Below are 19,536 nucleotides of genomic sequence, written 5' to 3'. Positions count from 1 at the left end.
GTGTTTGCTTGACATGATGACGTGTTTTCTTGACATGATGACGTGTTTAGGTTGCCTATTTAACATTGTATCATCGGCCTTTCAAAAGAAACGTTTCATTTTCCCACAATAAAGCAGTCCCAGCAGTGCACAGCTACTAACCCTTATATAGTAGCCTCCCCCCTTCACCGAGGTAAAATGGCCACACAACAAGTACGGTATGTGACCAAAGGACCATCACACCTAGATGAGTTTGTTGGACATCCCATTCCACAACCACGGCCAATAATGTGGAGTTGCTCCCCTCCCCCCACAGCCATTAATGTGGGGTTGCCCACAACCATGGTCAATAATAGAGTTGTCCCCCTCTGTAGCTATAACATCCTCCATTCTTCTGGGAAGACTTTCCACAAGATTCCGAAGGGTGTCTGTGGGAATTTGTGCCCATTGGTGAGGTCAGGTACTGATTTTGGATGAGAAGATCTGGCTCACCATTGATTCTCCAATTCATTCCAAAGGTGTTCAGTAGGGTTGAAGTCAGGGCTCTGTACTGGACACTCAAGTTCTTCCACACCAAATGGGTCAAACCGTAGTGGTTGTCTGGACACCTGACCATTACCCTAACATCAACTTGCTGGACATCACATTCCGAAGCCATGGAGTCCCCCCCCCCCCCCCCATTATAGCCAGTAATACTGAGTTGTCCCCCTTTTGTTATTATAACATCCTCCTCTCTTCTGGGAAGACTTTCCACAACATTTCGGAGGGTGTATGTTGGAATATTATACCTATTCAAAATGTCAGGTACTGTGGTTGGATGAGAAGATCTGGCTAGTGCATGGGGCTCCATGTCGGGCTCCAAAAAATATTTCTCTCTTTATCGACATTCCAAATTATCTCAAAGGTTTTCAGTAAGCTTAAGCTCCAGACTCTGTGCAGGACACTCATCCTAAAACCTCGGTCATGGATGTGGAGTTGGCCCCCCGTTGTGGCTATCGCGACCACTCTGTAAAGGTTTTCTACAGGATTTTAGAGGGTGTCTGTGGGAATTTGTGCCCATTTGTGAGGTCAGGTACTGATGTTGGATAAGAAGACCTGGCTTACCCTTGACATTCCAATTCATCCCAAAGTGTTCAGTATGATTGAGGTCAGGGCTTTGTACAGGACACTCAAGTTCCTCCACACCAAACTGGTCCTCCATGTCTTTATGGGGCTGGCTTTGTACACGGGGCACAGTCATGGGGGGACAGAAAAGGGTCTTCACCAAACTGGTCCTCCATGTCTTTATGGAGCTGGCTTTGTACACGGGGGATAGTCATGGGGGGACAGAAAAGGGTCTTCACCAAACTGGTCATCCATGTCTTTATGGAGCTGGCTTTGTACACAGGGGATAGTCATGGGGGGACAGAAAAGGGTCTTCACCAAACTGGTCATCCATGTCTTTAGGAAGCTAGCTCCACTCTTTAGGGAAGGCATCCCACAAGATTTTAGAGGGTGCCTGTGGGAATTTGTACCCATTAACCCAAAAAAGTATGTGTGAGGTCAAGTATGGATGTTGCAAAGACCTGGCTCACAACCTAATTCATCCCAAGGGTGTTCAGCAGGGTTGAGGTCAGGGCTCTGTACAGGACACTGGAGTTCCTCCACACCAAATTGGTCATCCATGTCTTTATGGAGCTGGCTTTGTACACAGGGGACAGTCATGGGGGGGACAGAAAAGGGTCTTCACCAAACTGGTCATCCATGTCTTTATGGAGCTGGCTTTGTACATGGGGGACAGTCATGGGGGAACAGAAAAGGGTCTTCACCAAACTGGTCCTCCATGTCTTTATGGAGCTGGCTTTGTACACGGAGGACAGTCATGGGGGGACAGAAAAGGGTCTTCACCAAACTGGTCATCCATGTCTTTATGGAGCTGGCTTTGTACCCGTTACTGTTACCACAAGGCTGGAAGAGCACAATTATCTCTAATGTCTTTGTATGATGGAGGATTACCGGGACCCTTCACTGGAGACATCATTAGATGGGGGATCCCCACACATTGGGACATACAGTTCAGTAGTGTAAATGTATCTCTTTTTTTGTTAATATTTCTAGTTTTTTCTTAGGCCCATCAGTTTTGGATGGTTAGTGGGGGTGATACAACATAGGAGTTAGTTGTTGCAGACTGCAAGGCTCACTATAAAGGTAGAAATCTCCAAAGCCAATCAACTTTGGGTTGCAGTGATCAGCTCCATGTGACGTAGATGTCTCCACAGCCGGCCATAATGACTACCGTGTGTCCTGGGACCTCAGTCAAGTCTCTTCTGTTTAGGACGGAGTCTAGCCTTCCAGAAGAGATTTGGTGAGCAATATAATTCTGTGACACCTGGATGACCCAAGATCCTTATATACCCCAAGTCCTTATATACCCCAAGTCCCTATATACTCCAAGATCCTTATATACCCCAAGTCCTTATATACCCCAAGTCCTTATATACCCCAAGATCCTTATATACCCCAAGTCCTTATATACCCCAAGTCCTTATATACCCCAAGTCCCCATATACCCCAAGTCCTTATATACCTCAAGTCCTTATATACCCCATGTCCCTATATACCCCAAGTCCTTATATACCCCAAGTCCCTATATACCCCAAGATCCTTATATACCCCAAGTCCTTATATACCCCAAGATCCTTATATACCACAAATCTTTATATACCCCAAGTCCCTATATACCCCAAGTCCCTATATACCACAAGATCCTTATATACCACAAGTCCATATATACCCCAAGTCCTTATATACCCCAAATCCTTATATACCCCAAGTCCTTATGTACCCCAAGATTCTTATATACACCAAGTCCTTATATACCCCAAGTCCTTCTATACCACAAGTCCTTATATACCCCAAGATCCTTATATACCCCAAGTCCCTATATACCCAAAGTCCTCATATATCCCAAGATCCTTATATACCCCAGGATCCTTATATACCCCAAGTCCTTATATACCACAAGTCCCTATATATCCCAAGTCCTTATATAACCCAAGATCCTTATATACCACAAGTCCCTATATACCCCAAGTCCTTATATACCAAAAGTCCCTATATATCCCAAGTCCTTATATAACCCAAGATCCTTATATACCCCAGGATCCTTATATACCCCAAGTCCTTATATACCCCAAGTCCCTATATACCCCAAGTCCTTATATACCAAAAGTCCTGTATTTACCGAACCCAGTGCTGGCACAGCTCACGGAAAGAGGAAAAGCCTTCGAGAATTTCGGCTAATACGTAGTAAAGTGTGAATTACTGAATGTTTTGTGGCACCAAATTGTTTTCTGTATTGTCAACATGGATATCAGTTCTCAGGAACACATGTGCCGCCTAATGGTGCCAATGTATGTTATGCCCAGGAGCACCCATACGTCGCCCCAGTTTACATTTCACTTGTTAGCATGCTTGGGGGGGGAGGGGGGAGGACATTCTAGTGCTGATGAGTTTATTCATGAAGGAGTTACTTTGCAAATAAAGCGTTCATTGAGCAACCTTTCCGCCATTTCTAAAGCACATTGGCCCAACATTGGCAGTGACGATGACATTCCCTGACATCTGCTGTTGATGGAGAAGGTGCCGCGCTGTAAGGTTCGCCCCGTTTATAAACGGCCGCCGACGCTACATTTCCCGCAATGACATTCACCGGGAGAGGCTGGAGAATACAACTTGCCAGGCTGAGATGGTGAATCATTGCATTTCATAACGAATTCCATCTCTCTCATGGCTGCGGGCAAAAATCTGAGGATATGAACCCCGTGATTGACAGGTGCGTAGAGCGGCGTACGTGGTGTAAAAATACAACCCACGCTATTTAAAGCGCGCCCCGGCCGCAATAATTTTACCTCTCAGCAATCTCCGGAGAAGGTTTTCATCTTCTGCCCACACAACCCCTTCAAATGTGAACCGGGCTCACGGAAAGTAATCAGGGCACGCCGCGTGAACAAAACCCAAAGCACATATTGGGACTTGTTAGTAATAAAAATAGCTGGCGGCACCTTTTCTTCTGGTTCTATAGTCACGTGACCCCTCCCCCCCCATTCCACTGTAGGTCTATGCAGGGTCAGGGCTGAGAAGTTGAAATGGGTTGTCACCTCCTGCGATGTCACCAAAATCCCACCTTTCCAATCCCTATCCACACTGCCCATCCGGCTACCATCACTCAAGCAGTGCTGGGCATGGACCACAGGAATGGGCTGCCTTTACTTCCAGTGCAGGTGTAGAAACGCAGGGGTGACAACACTACCACTACACTGGGAGCCGGTGATTTTATGTTGTCACCCTCTAAAAGGTAGTCAGATTTAACTGGCAGGATCGACAGGTCATTTTTATCACATACCAATACCAATTTAAAACATTAAGCAACTCTCAGCCTAAAAAAGTTCCTGCTGTATACCCAAAATTTAATTTGGGTATGAATACACGTGAAGGAGTATCTATCAATTTGCCCATTCATAAAAAACAGTAAATGTTCTCTTAAAACCTTCCTGACCACCTGCTGATACTTATCATTCATACACGCCCCCGAGGAACAAATGCATCAGACTGACAGGTGAATTATACTTGCTTTTGTGACCGGTTTCAAACATTTCTGATATCATTGGACCTGCAGGTGACCTTCTTCCAACCTGCATTTGACCTTTTTCTGACTTGCAGTTGACCACTTTCTTACCTGCAGTTGACTTCGTTCTAACCTACAGCTGACCTTCGTCTGACTTGCATTTGACCACCTTTTGACCAGCAGATGACATCCTTTTGACTGACAGGTGACCTCCTCCTGACCTGCAGTTGACCTCCATTTGGCCTACAGTTGACCTCTTCCTGACCTGCAGTTGACCACCTTATATCCTTCAATTGACCTTCCGATCTGCAGTTGACCTCCATTTAGCCTACAGTTGACCTCCTCCTCACAATCTGCAGTTTACCTCCTTATGGCCTGCAGCTGACCTCCTTATGGTCTGCAGTTGACATCCTTATGGCCTGCAGTTGACCTCCTGACCTGCAGTTGACCACCCTATGGCCTTCAATTGATCTTCTGACCTGCAGTTGACCTTCATTTGGCCTACAGTTGACCTCCTCCTGATCTGCGGTTTACCTCCTTATGGCCTGCAGCTGACCTCCTTATGTTCTGCAGTTGACATCCTTATGGCCCGCAGTTGACCTCCTAAGCTGCAGCGTCTTTCAAGCTGCCTTTGCATTCCTCTTGCTTTGTATGGAAACACAAGAAATCCTCCTGTTAACCAAAATTCTGTCCACACTGTCCCCAAGAAAGCATCGGTTTCACAAAAAGTCAGGCTCTTCTGCTATTGATGTGATCAGTATCCATGGAGGCATTGTACTTGAAGCAGGTCTTGTCCACATCTAGAAGTAGTTTGAACATTCAATTAGGTTTCCAATAACTGTGATATGCTGTAGGCCAAGCTCCAGTCATATATCATCTCAGTTCCCAGATACAAAATGATATGTAGAACACAGGAATGACCTCACCAATTTGCTGCTTCTTCATTGTACAGCCACCAGGCTAAGGTTGGGACCTTGACCAAGCTGTATCGCTTAAATGCAGTAGAGTAGGGTCACAGACCTGGCTTTGTTGTCTGACAGTGGCATCTGGATTACAGCACAGCTTGAGCATAAAAAGATATATTTTGGCAAAAAAACATTTTACATATACACTATATAGACAAAAGCTTGTATATACCTGACCATCACACCTATATGAGCTTATTGGAAATCCCATTACATAAACATAGCCATTAATATGGAGTTACCCCTCTTACGGGAAGACTTTCCACAAGGTTTTGGAGGAGGTCTGTGGGAATTTGTGCCCAATTGTGAGGTCAGGTACTGATGTTGAATGAGAAGACCTGGCTCCCATGTTGGGCACCAAAAAAAAGTTCTGGTTTACAGTATGCCTTCCAATCCATCCCAAAGGTGTTCAGTAGGGTTGAAGTCAGGGCTTTGTGCAGGACACTCAAGTTCCTCCACACCAAGCTGGTCAAACCATGTCTTCATAGACTTGCCTTCCATCTGCCCATGGTCATTAATAAAGAGTTGCTTCCCTTAGTGACTGATATCCTCTTCCAGTCTTCTGGAAAGACTTTCCACAAGACTTTGGAGGGCATCTGTGGGAATTTATACCCATTGGTGAGGTCAGGTACTGATATTGGATGAGAAGACCTGGCTCACCATCGGTGTTCCAATTCACCTCAAATGTTTTTAGGACGTTTGAGGTCCAGGCTCTGTGCAGGACACTCAAGTTCCTCCACACCAAGCAGGTCAAACCAATGTCTTTATGGACTTGTCTTCCATCTCCCTATGGCCATTAATAAAGAGTTGCTCCCCTTAGTGACTGATGTCCTCCTCCACTCTTCTGGGAAGACTTTCCACAAGACTTTGAAAGGCGTCTGTGGGAATTTATGTCCATTGGTGAGGTCAGGTACTGATATTAGATGAGAAGACCTGGCTCACCATTGGTGTTCCAATTCACCTCAAATGTTTTTAGGATGGTTGAAGTCCAGGCTCTGTGCAGGACACTTGAGTTCCTCCACACCAAGCTGGACAAACAACGTCTATATGGAGTTGGCTACACTCTTATGAGAAGGCTTCCTGGAAGATATTGGAGTGTCTGTGGGAATATGTGCCCATTGGTGAGGTCAGGTACTGATATTGGATGAGAAGACCTGGTTCACCATCGGTGTTCCAATTTATCCCAAATGTTTTTAGGACGGTTGTGGTCCAGGCTCTGTGCAGGACACTTGAGTTCCTCCACACCAAGCTGGACAAACAACGTCTATATGGAGCTGGCTCCACTCTTATGAGAAGGCTTCCTACAAGATTTTGGAGTGCCTGTGGGAATTTGTGCCCATTGGGGAGGTCAGGTACTTATGTTAGGTGAGAAGACCTAGTTCCTCCACACCAAACTGGTCTTTTTGGAACTGGCTTTGTATAGTCATGGTGGAACAGAAAAGGGTCTTCACCAAACTGTTACCACAAGGTTGGAAGAGCACAATTGTCTCCAATGTCTTTGTATGATGGAGGATTACCAGGACCCTTCACTGGGGACACCTGAACTCATTTGGATGGAAATCAATATACTTTGGGCCATATAGTGTATGTTTAGTACCTGTGTATCGAGCTGTCTGCCTAGACCTCAGTTCCATGTGCCCTCATGTTTAGAAGGCATTCATGAAGAAAGAATAGGAAAAAGTCTTAGGTTCTTGCGTGATTAAAGGAACTCTGTTACGAAACAATTGTGTGGCCTTGCTGTACAGTATGCATCCTTTCCTTGATCGGTTCCTCATGATAGCTCCTGTGCAACAACTTATTAGGCCGAGTTTTCCCATCAATTGCAAGTGACATAACTTGGGGCACACAGGTGTTTTGCTTTGTGTATTAGTACTTTGAAAAGGACCTTCCATTGTCTTTTAACCCCCCCCAAAAGTACTAAAAAGTGAATCATTTAAAGAAAAATTAATACCCACCAGCACTGTGCTTGAACGCTTTTGTGTGAGCTTTCCAGTGAGGCACAGTGATGTCAATGGGGCCTACAGAAACTGCCTGGAATCCGGGTCTGGGGTTTTTTTTTTTCTTCAAATTGATTTTTTTCCCAGCTTTTATTTACAGTAGAGGGTGGACGTGGTGTGAGACCACTGATACAATCCATATCATGCATTTAGATGATATAGAATTGTATTTGGCAATAAACCTGATTACGGTTATAAAGTATTTGACCTCGTTTATACAGCTTTATATATAATGACCAAGCTATACATGTCAAGCCTTGTGCAAGTCTGCTGAAGAACGTGATGTAGAAGATACACGGTATAGTATGTGGACCTTGTTCTAAATTATTTATTTTTGAGAAATACGTCTCTCAAAATATTCCATGTGGCCAAAGTTCGTGGACACCTCACCATCACACCTAACTATATGGCTAATGGTATGTGGACCTCCCTCTTACTGATGGAGGTCAGGTGTCCCCAGTGAAGAGTCCTGGTAATCCTCCATCATACAAAGACAATGGAGACAATTGTGCTCTTCTAGCCTTGTGGTAACAGTTTGGTGAAGACCCTTTTCTCTTCCCCCATGACTTCCCCTGTGTACAAAGTCAGCTCTATAAAGACATGGATGACTTGGGGTATATAGGGACTTGGGGTATATAAGGACTTGGGGTATATAAGGACTTGGGGTATATAGGGACTTGGGGTATATAGGGACTTGGGGTATATAGGGACTTGGGGTATATAAGGATCTTGGGGTATATAAGGACTTGGGGTATATAAGGACTTGGGGTATATAGGGACTTGGGGTATATAAGGATCTTGGGTCATCCAGGTGTCACAGCATTATATTGCTCACCAAATCTCTTCTGGAAGGCTAGACTTCGTCCTAAACAGAAGAGACTTGACTGAGGTCCCAGGACACACGGTAGTCATTATGGCCTGCTGTGGATACATCTACGTCACATGGAGCTGATCACTGCAACCCAAAGTTGATTGGCTTTGGAGATTTTTACCTTTATAGTGAGCCTTGCAGTCTGCAACAACTAACTCCTATGTTGTATCACCCCCACTAACCATCCAAAATTGATCGGCCTAAGAAAAACCTAGAAATATTAACAAAAAAAGAGATACATTTACACTACAGGCTTTGAACTACTGAACTGTATGTCCCAATGTGTGGAGATCCCCCATCTAATGATGTCTCCAGTGAAGGGCCATGGTGATCCTCCATCATACAAAGACATTGGAGACAATTGTGCTCTTCCAGCCTTGTGGTAACAGTTTGGTGAAGACCCTTTTCTGTCTCCCCGTGACTGTCCCCCGTGTACAAAGCCAGCTCCATAAAGACATGGAGGACCAGTTTGGTGGAGACCCTTTTCTGTCCCACCATGACTGTCCCCCGTGTACAAAGCCAGCTCCATAAAGACATGGATGACCAGTTTGGTGAAGACCCTTTTCTGTCCCCCCATGACTGATCCCCTGTGTACAAACCCAGCTCCATAAAGACATGGATGACCAGTTTGGTGAAGACCCTTTTCTGTCCCCCCATGACTGATCCCCTGTGTATAAACCCAGCTCCATAAAGACATGGATGACCAGTTTGGTGAAGACCCTTTTCTCTCCTCCCATGACTGTCCTCCATGTACAAAGCCAGCTCCATAAAGACATGGATGACCATTTTGGTGAAGACCCTTTTCTGTCCCTCAATGACTGTCCTCCGTGTACAAAGCCAGCTCCATAAAGACATGGATGACAAGTTTGGTGAAGACCCTTTTCTGTCCTCCCTTGACTGTCCCCCGAGTATAAAGCCAGCTCCATAAAGACATGGATGACCAGTTTGGTGTAGAGGAACTACAGTGTCCTGTACTAAGCCCTTACCTCAACCCTACTAACACCTTTGGGATGAATTGGAACACTGATGGTGAACCAGGTCTTTTTATTGAACATCAGTACCTGAAGGGTACTCCTAATACTACAGCCTGCATAAAACCCTACTGTACACCTTTGGGATGAATTGAAGTGCTGATTGCCAGAAAATGTCTCTTTTGTGGCACCCAACCAGGGGCTCAACATGTGAGCCAGGTCTTCTCATCCAACATCAATACCTCATCTCACAAATGTTTCTTTGGCTGACTGGATACTAAATTCCCACAGACACACTCCAAAATGTTGTGGGAAGCCTTCCCAGAAGAGTAGTGTCAACTCTATAAAGACAGGGATGACCAGTTTGGTGTGGAGGAACTTGATTGTCCTGTACAGAGCCCCGACCTCCACCCAACTGAACACCTTTGGGATGAATTGGATCACCGATTTTGAGCCAGGTCTTTTTTTTGGTTTTGTTTTGTTGCCCAATATAGGAACACCTTTGGGGTGAATTGGAAGAACAACTTGAACTGTCATTTTTTCTGGTGCCCAACGTAAGGCTAAACATGCAAGCCAGATCTTCTCATCCAACATCAGTTCCTAACCTCACAAATAGGCACAGATTTGCACAGACACCCTCCAAAAATCTTGTGGAAAACCTTTCCAGAAGAGTGGATGCTGATATCTCAACAAAAGGGGGCAACTCCATGTTAATTGCAATGATGGGGGGTAACTCCATAGTAAAGGTCATGGTTGCAGGGGCAATTTCGTCTTAGTAGCTTTGGAACGGGAAGTCCGACATGGTCTTCCCAGAAGAGTAGAGGCTGGTTTAGAACAGACAACTCCACTTTAATGGCCATGGGGGAGCAGGCAACTCCATATTGATGGCCATGGTTTTGGAATGGGAAGTCCGACACGGTCTTCCCAGAGGAGGCTGGTTTAGAACACACAACTCCACTTTAATAGCCATAGGGGAGCAGGCAACTCCATATTGATGGCCATGGTTTTGGAATGGGAAGTCCGACACGGTCTTCCCAGAAGAGTGGAGGCTGGTTTAGAACAGACAACTCCACTTTAATGGCCATGGGGGAGCAGGCAACTCCATATTGATGGTCATGGTTTTGGAATGGGAAGTCCGACACGGTCTTCCCAGAAGAGTGGAGGCTGGTTTAGAACAGGCAACTCCACTTTAATAGCCATGGGGGAGCAGGCAACCCCATTTTGATGGCTATGGTTTTGGAATGGGAAGTCCGGCACAGTTTTCCCAGAAGAATGGAGGCTGGTTTAGAACAGACAACTCCACTTTAATGGCCATGGGGGAGCAGGCAACTCCATTTTGATGGCTATGGTTTTGGAATGGGAAGTCCGACACTGTCTTCCCAGAAGAGCGGAGGCTGGTTTAGAACAGACAATGGGGGAGCAGGCAACTCAATATTGATGGCCATGGTTTTGGAATGAAATGTCTAACAATATCACGCAGGTCTGGTGGTTCAGGAGCGCAGAAAGTGTAAACTGTACAAAACAAGACACACGAGGCCCCTCTGAGCATACGTAATCTACATCACAGACACAATAGGCATTCTGTACACCTTTACATTTGGGAGATGGCACAGAACCAATCCATATGGCCTAGGTGCTGCAAGATATGCAGTTGTCAGCTCTGCTAAGGACCCTTACAGAATTCCCATTCATGGTGAGGTTTGCTCCATCCTTCGAAACACTGAGATGCAGATACTCCTCCATGTAGATTCTCTATACTATCACTATATAGACTGTAGACACTACGGAGATTTGCAGGGCAGAAGATCTATTGAGTTAGTACACAATGCCCTCCGGGGCCATGCAAGATGCAGTAATCTGCGATATCCATTGGGTGTTCTATCGTCAAGGTCAAATGTGATTGGAAGCCAAGATTGACTGCACTTTGCACCACCTCGTTTCCAGAGAAGGCAAACAGCTATTAAAGTGTATCTAAAGGCAAACTCATATATTATTTCCCGTCACCAAGGGAATGAGCAACACCCTGCCAAGTGTCCTACTGGAGAGATTCCTCTTCATTTCCTGTCTTGTTGACACAACAGGAAGTTGAGGGATATCTCTGCAAAGCAGCAAGGAGGAAATCTTCTTAGTAATGGAACTTAACTTCCTATTGGAAGATTTCTCTTTTTGAGAGAACTCAAAAAAGATTTTGGATTACCCATCACTTTTTGTCTCAATGACAATGGTGACCAGGGCAGGAATGGCGGGCATCCCTTCAGCAAGGACACCAATGGCAAAAAATAAATAAAATAATAATAATTATAAATAAATAAATACACACACACACACATACAGTCAGGTCCATAAATATTGGGACATCGACACAATTCTAACATTTTTGGCTCTATACACCACCACAATGGATTTGAAATGAAAAGAACAAGTTGGGCTTTAACTGCAGACTGTCAGCTTTAATTTGAGGGCATTTACATCCAAATCAGGTGAACGGTGTAGGAATTACAACAGTTTGCATATGTGCCTCCCACTTGTTGAGGGACCAAAAGTAATGGGACAATTGGCTTCCCAGCTGTTCCATGGCCAGGCGTGTGTTATTCCCTCATTATCCCTATTACAATGAGCAGATAAAAGGTCCAGAGTTCATTTCAAGTGTGCTATTTGCATTTGGAATCTGTTGCTGTCAACTCTCAAGATGAGATCCAAAGAGCTGTCACTATCGGTGAAGCCATCATTAGGCTGAAAAAACAAAACAAACCCATCAGAGAGATAGCAAAAACATTAGGCGTGGCCAAAACAACTGTTTGGAACATTCTTAAAAAGAAGGAACGCACCGGTGAGCTCAGCAACACCAAAAGACCCGGAAGACCACGGAAAACAACTGTGGTGGATGACCGAAGAATTTTTTCCCTGGTGAAGAAAACCCCCTTCACAACAGTTGGCCAGATCAAGAACACTCTCCAGGAGGTAGGTGTATGTGTGTCAAAGTCACCAATCAAGAGAAGACTTCACCAGAGTGAATACAGAGGGTTCACCACAAGATGGAAACCATTGGTGAGCCTCAAAAACAGGAAGGCCAGATTAGAGTTTGCCAAACGACATCTAAAAAAGCCTTCACAGTTCTGGAACAACATCCTATGGACAGATGAGACCGACATCAACTTGTACCAGAGTGATGGGAAGAGAAGAGGATGGAGAAGGAACTGCTCATGGTCCTAAGATACCACCTCATCAGTGATCATGGTGGTGGTAGTGTCATGGCGTGGGCATGTATGGCTGCCAATGGAACTGCTTCTCTTGTATTTATTGATGATGTGACTGCTGACAGAAGCAGCCGGATGAATTGTGAAGTGTTTCGGGAATAATATCGGCTCATATTCAGCCAAATGCTTCACAACTCATTGGACGCTTCACAGTGCAGATGGACAATGACCCAAAGCAGACTGCAAAAGCCACCAGAGTTTTTTAAGGGAAAGAAGTGGAATGTTATGCAATGGCCAAGTCAATCACCTGACCTAAATCCAAATGAGCATGCATTTCACTTGCTGAGGACAAAACTGAAGGGAAAATGCCCCAAGAACAAGCAGGAACTGAAGACAGTTGCAGTAGAGGCCTGGCAGAGCATCACCAGGGATGAAACCCAGCGTCTGGTGATGTCTATGCGTTCCACACTTCAGGCTGTAATTGACTGCAAAGGATTTGCAACCAAGTATTAAAAAGTGAAAGTTTGATTTATGATTATTATTCTGTCCCATTACTTTTGGTCCCTTAACAAGTGGGAGACACATATGCAAACTGTTGTAATTCCTACACCGTTCACCTGATTTGGATGTAAATACCCTCAAATTAAAGCTGACAGTCTGCAGTTAAAGCACATCTTGTTTGTTTCATTTCAAATCCATTGTGGTGGTGTATAGAGCCAAAAATGTTAGAATTGTGTCGATGTCCCAATATTTATGGACCTGACTGTATATATATATATATATATATATATATATATATATACATATATATATAATTTTTATATATGTATATCATTATTATTATTTTTATATATATATATATATATATATATATATGTAATATTTTATTTATATATATATATATAATATATATATATATAATTTCTATATATATATATATATATATACCGTATATATATATATATTGCCAGTGGTGTTCTTGCTGAAGGGATGCCCATCATTCCTGTCCTGGTCACCATTGTCATTGAGACACACACATATATATATATTTATATATATATATATATATATATATATATATATAATTTTTATATATGTATATATATTTATATATGTGTATATCATTATTATTGTTTTTATATATATATGTGTGTATATATATATATATATGTGTGTGGGTAATATTTTATTTATTTATATATATATATAATTTTTATATATATATATATATATATATATATGTGATATTTTATTTTTATGTATATATATATATAATTTTTATATATGTATATATATATATATATATGTATATCATTATATATATATATATATATATATATATATATATGTAATATTTTATTTATATATATATATAATTTATATATATATATGTGATATTTTATATATATATATATATATATATATATATATATATATAAATAAAATATTACATATATATATATAAAAATATTAATGATGATATACATATATATATATATATATATATATATATATAATTTTTATATATGTGTATATATATATATATATATGTATGTATATCATCATTATTATTTATATATATATGTAATATTTTATTTATATATATATATATATATATATATTATATCATTATTATTATTTTTATATATGTGTGTAATATTTTATTTATATATATAGATATACAATTATTATTTATATATATATATATTTAATATATGTAATATTTTATTTTTATATATGTATGTATATATATATATATATAATATATGGTATCATTGTGATGGTGAGGAGAGATGGGTTAATCATTATGTTCTATGTAATCGTCATTTTTGCATAGGAGTTAGCTTGCAGCTCTATTTTTGTAGGGGTTTTGTAAATTGATCCTTGAGAACAATGAAGATGAGGTAGAGAATAGAAGCACCACTCCACTTATTAATTCCAGAATAGGTTTTTTTTTATATAAATTCACCAAGAAAAGCCAATGTGTTTCGAGAGTTGGTCCCCCTTTTTCAGGGCTATGAACAAACTGGTGACTGGTCTGCATCAATATTATAGTAATATGTACTGGTGACTAGAACTATATATATTTTTTAAGTACCAAAAGTAAAATTCTAAAAGAAAAAGAATAAAAACAGAATAAAAATGTTGGGGTTTAGAAGGTTTTTTTTTGTCTTAAAAAAACTTAATACCGAATGTAAAATTGTAAAAGAAAAAGAATAAAAATAGAATACAAATTTTGGGGTTTTCGAAGGTTTTTTTAGTCTTAAAAAAACTTAATACCGAATGTAAAATTCTAAAAGAAAAAGAATAAAAATAGAATACAAATGTTTTGGTTTTAGAAGGTTTTTTTTTTGTCTTAAAAAAACTTAATACCAAATGTAAAATTCTAAAAGAAAAAAAATTAAATAAAAACAATATATCTTTTGTTTATTTCTTAGAAATATTAAAAGTAAAATACAGTGTTGGCTTTAGATACACTTTAGCTTAGTAATTCAGACGGGTATTATTTATTCTGGCTAGGATTGCTCTTGGCACCATATTGATAAATGTAGGTCAGTCCACTATCTTGCATGTGTAGACGAAGGACAGAAATACTCCTCCATTCATGCGATGCTACACCCTAGGTCATATCAAATCTCCTATTCCTGATACCTGACCCCCTTATAGAATGTGTTGATTCCGCCAACAAAGTCCAGCAGATGTAGCCACATAAAGCTCTGATATTTTTATGTCATGAACCCCTCAGTTTGAGAACCTACCCTCCAACCCCAGGGTAAGAACTCAATGTCCTGTACCTTGGAGACCTGTTATCTCTTGAATTCTCTTGTTTGTTTCCGTTTGCTCGGCTCGGTCTCCAGGACCCAGCGCTAAGAAACAGGGGGAAGAGATATCGGATAATGACGAAGACGAGGAAGGAGGTACTTGCTGGCTGAGGCTGATGCATGGAACCCATTATCATCATACTTTTTCCTTCTGCCTATTTCCCTCCTTTCCTCCTTCTCACGTGTATTAGAGATCTTAGAGGGTTATCTCCCTTTTCATTGTGCACTTCTCATCTTTAACCTTGACCATCCACAACTCATCCTCCTACCCTGGTTGGTTCCTCGGTTAGAGTCAGGTTTCCACTTTTGGCTTTTCTAAGGTAGCTGTAGCCAATGAGAGGAGTAAGAACGAGGAGTAAGGTGAGGCTTGTGAAGGGTCGTGTCTAGAAGGGTGTAGATGGTGGAAGGCCATTGAGGTGGCCATTCTATGTAGATGCCATGGAGGTGGTCATTATATATAGATGCCATTGAGGTGGTCATTCTGTGTAGATGCCATTGAGGTGGTCATTCTGTGTAGATGCCATTGAGGTGGTCATTCTATATAGATGCCATTGAGGTGGTCATTCTATGTAGATGCCATTGAGGTGGTCATTCTGTGTAGATGCCATTGAGGTGGTCATTCTGTGTAGATGCCATTGAGGTGGTCATTCTGTGTAGATGCCATTGAGGTGGTCATTCTATGTAGATGCCATTGAGGTGGTCATTCTATGTAGATGCCATTGAGGTGGTCATTCTATGTAGATGCCATTGAGGTGGTCATTTTATGTAGATGCCATTGAGGTGGTCATTCTATGTAGATGCCATTGAGGTGGTCATTCTATGTAGGTGCCATTGAGGTGGTTATTCTGTGTAGATGCCATTGAGGTGGTCATTCTGTGTAGATGCCATTGAGGTGGTCATTCTATGTAGATGGCATTGAGGTGGTCATTCTGTGTAGATGCCATTGCGAAGGTTATTCTATGTAGATGCCATTGACGTGGTCATTCTGTGTGGATGCCATTGAGGTGGTCATTCTATATAGATGCCATTGAGGTGGTCATTCTATATAGATGCCATTGAGGTGGTCATTCTATGTAGGTGCCATTGAGGTGGTCATTCTATGTAGATGCCATTGAGGTGGTCATTCTTTGTAGATGCCATTGAGGTGGTCATTCTATGTAGATGCCATTGAGGTGGTCATTCTATATAGATGCCATTGAGGTGGTCATTCTATGTAGATGGCATTGAGGTGGTCATTCTGTGTAGATGCCATTGAGGTGGTCATTCTATGTAGGTGCCATTGAGGTGGTCATTCTATGTAGATGCCATTGAGGTGGTCATTTTATGTAGATGCCATTGAGGTGGTCATTCTGTGTAGATGCCATTGAGAAGGTCATTCTGTGTAGATGCCATTGAGGTGGTCATTCTATGTAGATGCCATTGAGGTGGTCATTCTATGTAGATGCCATTGAGGTGGTCATTTTATGTAGATGCCATTGAGGTGGTCATTCTGTGTAGATGCCATTGAGAAGGTCATTCTGTGTAGATGCCATTGAGGTGGTCATTCTATGTAGATGCCATTGAGGTGGTCATTCTATGTAGATGCCATTGAGGTGGTCATTCTATGTAGATGCCATTGAGGTGGTCATTCTGTGTAGATGCCATCGAGAAGGTCATTCTGTGTAGATGCCATTGAGGAGGTCATTTTTGTGTAGATCTTAGGACACACCATGGTATGAGCATTGGCCTTGAGCCCCTTTTCTTGTTCCTGTCACACCTTTATCTTAATCTGTATCTTTTTTTGATCCTACTGTGTTATTTGAGTGCTAGCTCTCCGAGTGAGGACCACAGTCATTGCCTTGCGGCAGACTTTTTTTTCCATGCCATTGCTTTATTTAGCGCCATTTTTTTCTTCTTTGTTATTGCTCTATACATTTATCTCCAGGCGTTTGGCTTAGTTGTCCCCTGTCCGCCTTCTACACATCTCCTTGTCTGCTAGAGCTTGAGTAGTTCATTGCTCGTGTTGATGGACCCTTCTCATGTGAGCTGGGCAACTACCCCACATGATTGTTATCGGAAAGTCCATTTCATCACCTCGTTGTAACGCTCCTTCACAGGACTGCACCCCTTTCGTTCTATCATTATGGTCAAGCACCGAGGGGACCACAGTCCTGAGAAAGGGCCTATTTTACTTCTTCTTTTTTTTTCAATTATTTCTGTGGCATGAGCTGCATGTTTGGCTAGCTGGTGGTGGGAAGGGCCTCCAGAGCTGAAGGGGCCTTTGTGTTTGGGGAAGTGGTGGCACCTGCTCTCCTCGGTCTGACTTTGTCGGTTAAGACCGCGTCTGCCCACGTGTTCCGTCAAGATGTACATTGTCTGCCTTTTGTGTTCTTCGTGTGAATGAAGCCAAGTGGTTGGTGTCAAGAGCCTCTCCAGGTTGGTTATCACTTTCTAAGGCCCTGTTACCTTTCATTCCACCTCCCTGCAGATATACGAGACACAGGAGCTAAGCCGGTCATGGTGTACATCCACGGAGGCTCGTACATGGAGGGCAGCGGGAACATGATTGATGGAAGTGTGCTGGCCAGCTACGGCAACGTCATCGTTATCACCTTGAACTATCGAGTGGGCGTTCTGGGTTAGTGACACACGTTGTTCATATCTTCTCCTCCTTATTTATTGCTGTTCTGTGACTTGACTGTTGATGTTCCCGGCTTCCAAATGTGCCGCCGGCTCTGCGTTTCCGCAATCAGTGAATGGAAATTCCGCAGTTAATATGGCTTTTCGTTGATTGTCCTCGGGGTCCCCGCAAAGATAATGAGCCCCCTGAAGCATTTCATATTAAAATCGGGGGAACGCTGGTGGGGGGGCCTTTCCATTAATGTCTCCCTAGAGGGCTGCCGTTGGTTCTGTCTCCGGATTCCCTTCTATGGGATGCGTGGTGACGTCACTTCGGATGTGATAATAAGGCAGACTCCGCCGCAAATATAGAATGTTCCCAGGTGTAGCGAGTGTGGGGTGAAAACCGACCCCCCGAGCTACGCGATTAGACGGATCGTTGCGGGAAATTAAACAGCTAAAGTACAACAAATGGTTCTACCTCATTAAATGTGCAAATGCAACATCAACATCCTGCTGAAATCTCAGCCTGAAACCGGCTAAATACATTCCATCCCACTGCATCAAAAGAAAAGGTGTGCAAAGCCTAGCCACAGCCTGTCCTCTGCCAGCATGCCTGTCCCCCAAAAAGCCTGTCCCCTGCCAGCATGCCTGTCCCCCAAAAAGCCTGTCCCCTGCCAGCATGCCTGTCCCCCAAACAGCCTGTCCCCTGCCAGCATACCTGTCCCCCAAAAAGCCTGTCTCCTACAAAGCCTGTCCCCTGTCAGCATGCCCGTCCCCTATTTAGCCTGTCCCCTGCCAGCATGCCTGTCCCCCAAAAAGCCTGTCCCCTGCCAGCATGCCTGTCCCCCAAACAGCCTGTCTCCTACAAAGCCTGTCCCCTGTCAGCATGCCTGTCCCCTATTTAGCCTGTCCCCTGCCAGCATGCCTGTCCCCTACAAAGCCTGTCCCCTGCCAGCATGCCTGTCCCCTATAAAGCCTGTCCCCTGCCAGCATGCCTGTCCCCCAAAAAGCCTGTCCCCTGCCAGCATGCCTGTCCCCTGCCAGCATGCCTGTCCCCTATAAAGCCTTTCCCCTGCCAGCATGCCTGTCCCCAAAAAAACCTGTCCCCTGCCAGCATGCCTGTCCCCCAAAAAGCCTGTCCCCTGCCAGCATGCCTGTCCCCCAAAAAGCCTGTCCCCTGCCAGCATGCCTGTCCCCCAAAAAGCCTGTCCCCTACAAAGCCTGTCCCCTGCCAGCATGCCTGTCCCCCAAAAAGCCTGTCCCCTGCCAGCATGCCTGTCCCCCAAAAAGCCTGTCCCCTGCCAGCATGCCTGTCCCCCAAAAAGCCTGTCCCCTGCCAGCATGCCTGTCCCCTATAAAGCCTGTCCCCTGCCAGCATGCCTGTCCCCTATAAAGCCTGTCCCCTGCCAGCATGCCTGTCCCCCATAAAGCCTGTCCCCTGCCAGCATGCCTGTCCCCCATAAAGCCTGTCCCCTGCCAGCATGCCTGTCCCCTATAAAGCCTGTCCCCTGCAAGCATGCTGCCAAA

At 43.4% G+C, this 19,536-nt stretch overlaps 1 protein-coding gene across 3 annotated transcripts in view; it reads left to right on the top strand.

The window, feature by feature from the left end:
• NLGN3 (neuroligin 3) overlaps nucleotides 1–19,536 on the top strand; it is a 78,687-nt gene that overhangs the window by 44,037 nt on the left and 15,114 nt on the right. For 2 of the 3 annotated variants that reach the window (XM_089664824.1, XM_089664825.1), the window contains 2 exons: nucleotides 15,445–15,504; nucleotides 17,876–18,025. In XM_089664824.1, coding sequence (XP_089520950.1) covers nucleotides 15,445–15,504; nucleotides 17,876–18,025 — 210 coding nt within the window. The remainder of the gene's footprint in view (nucleotides 1–15,444; nucleotides 15,505–17,875; nucleotides 18,026–19,536) is intronic. The other variant, XM_089664826.1, reaches the window with a different exon arrangement.

The sequence above is a fragment of the Staurois parvus genome, unplaced genomic scaffold, assembly GCF_062004578.1.
Source record: "Staurois parvus isolate SC_StPar_1 unplaced genomic scaffold, SC_StPar_1.0 ptg002059l, whole genome shotgun sequence".
Lineage (NCBI taxonomy): Eukaryota > Metazoa > Chordata > Amphibia > Anura > Ranidae > Staurois > Staurois parvus.
Note: the sequence above shows the minus strand (reverse complement) of the source record. Positions and strands in the feature narration are given on the sequence as shown.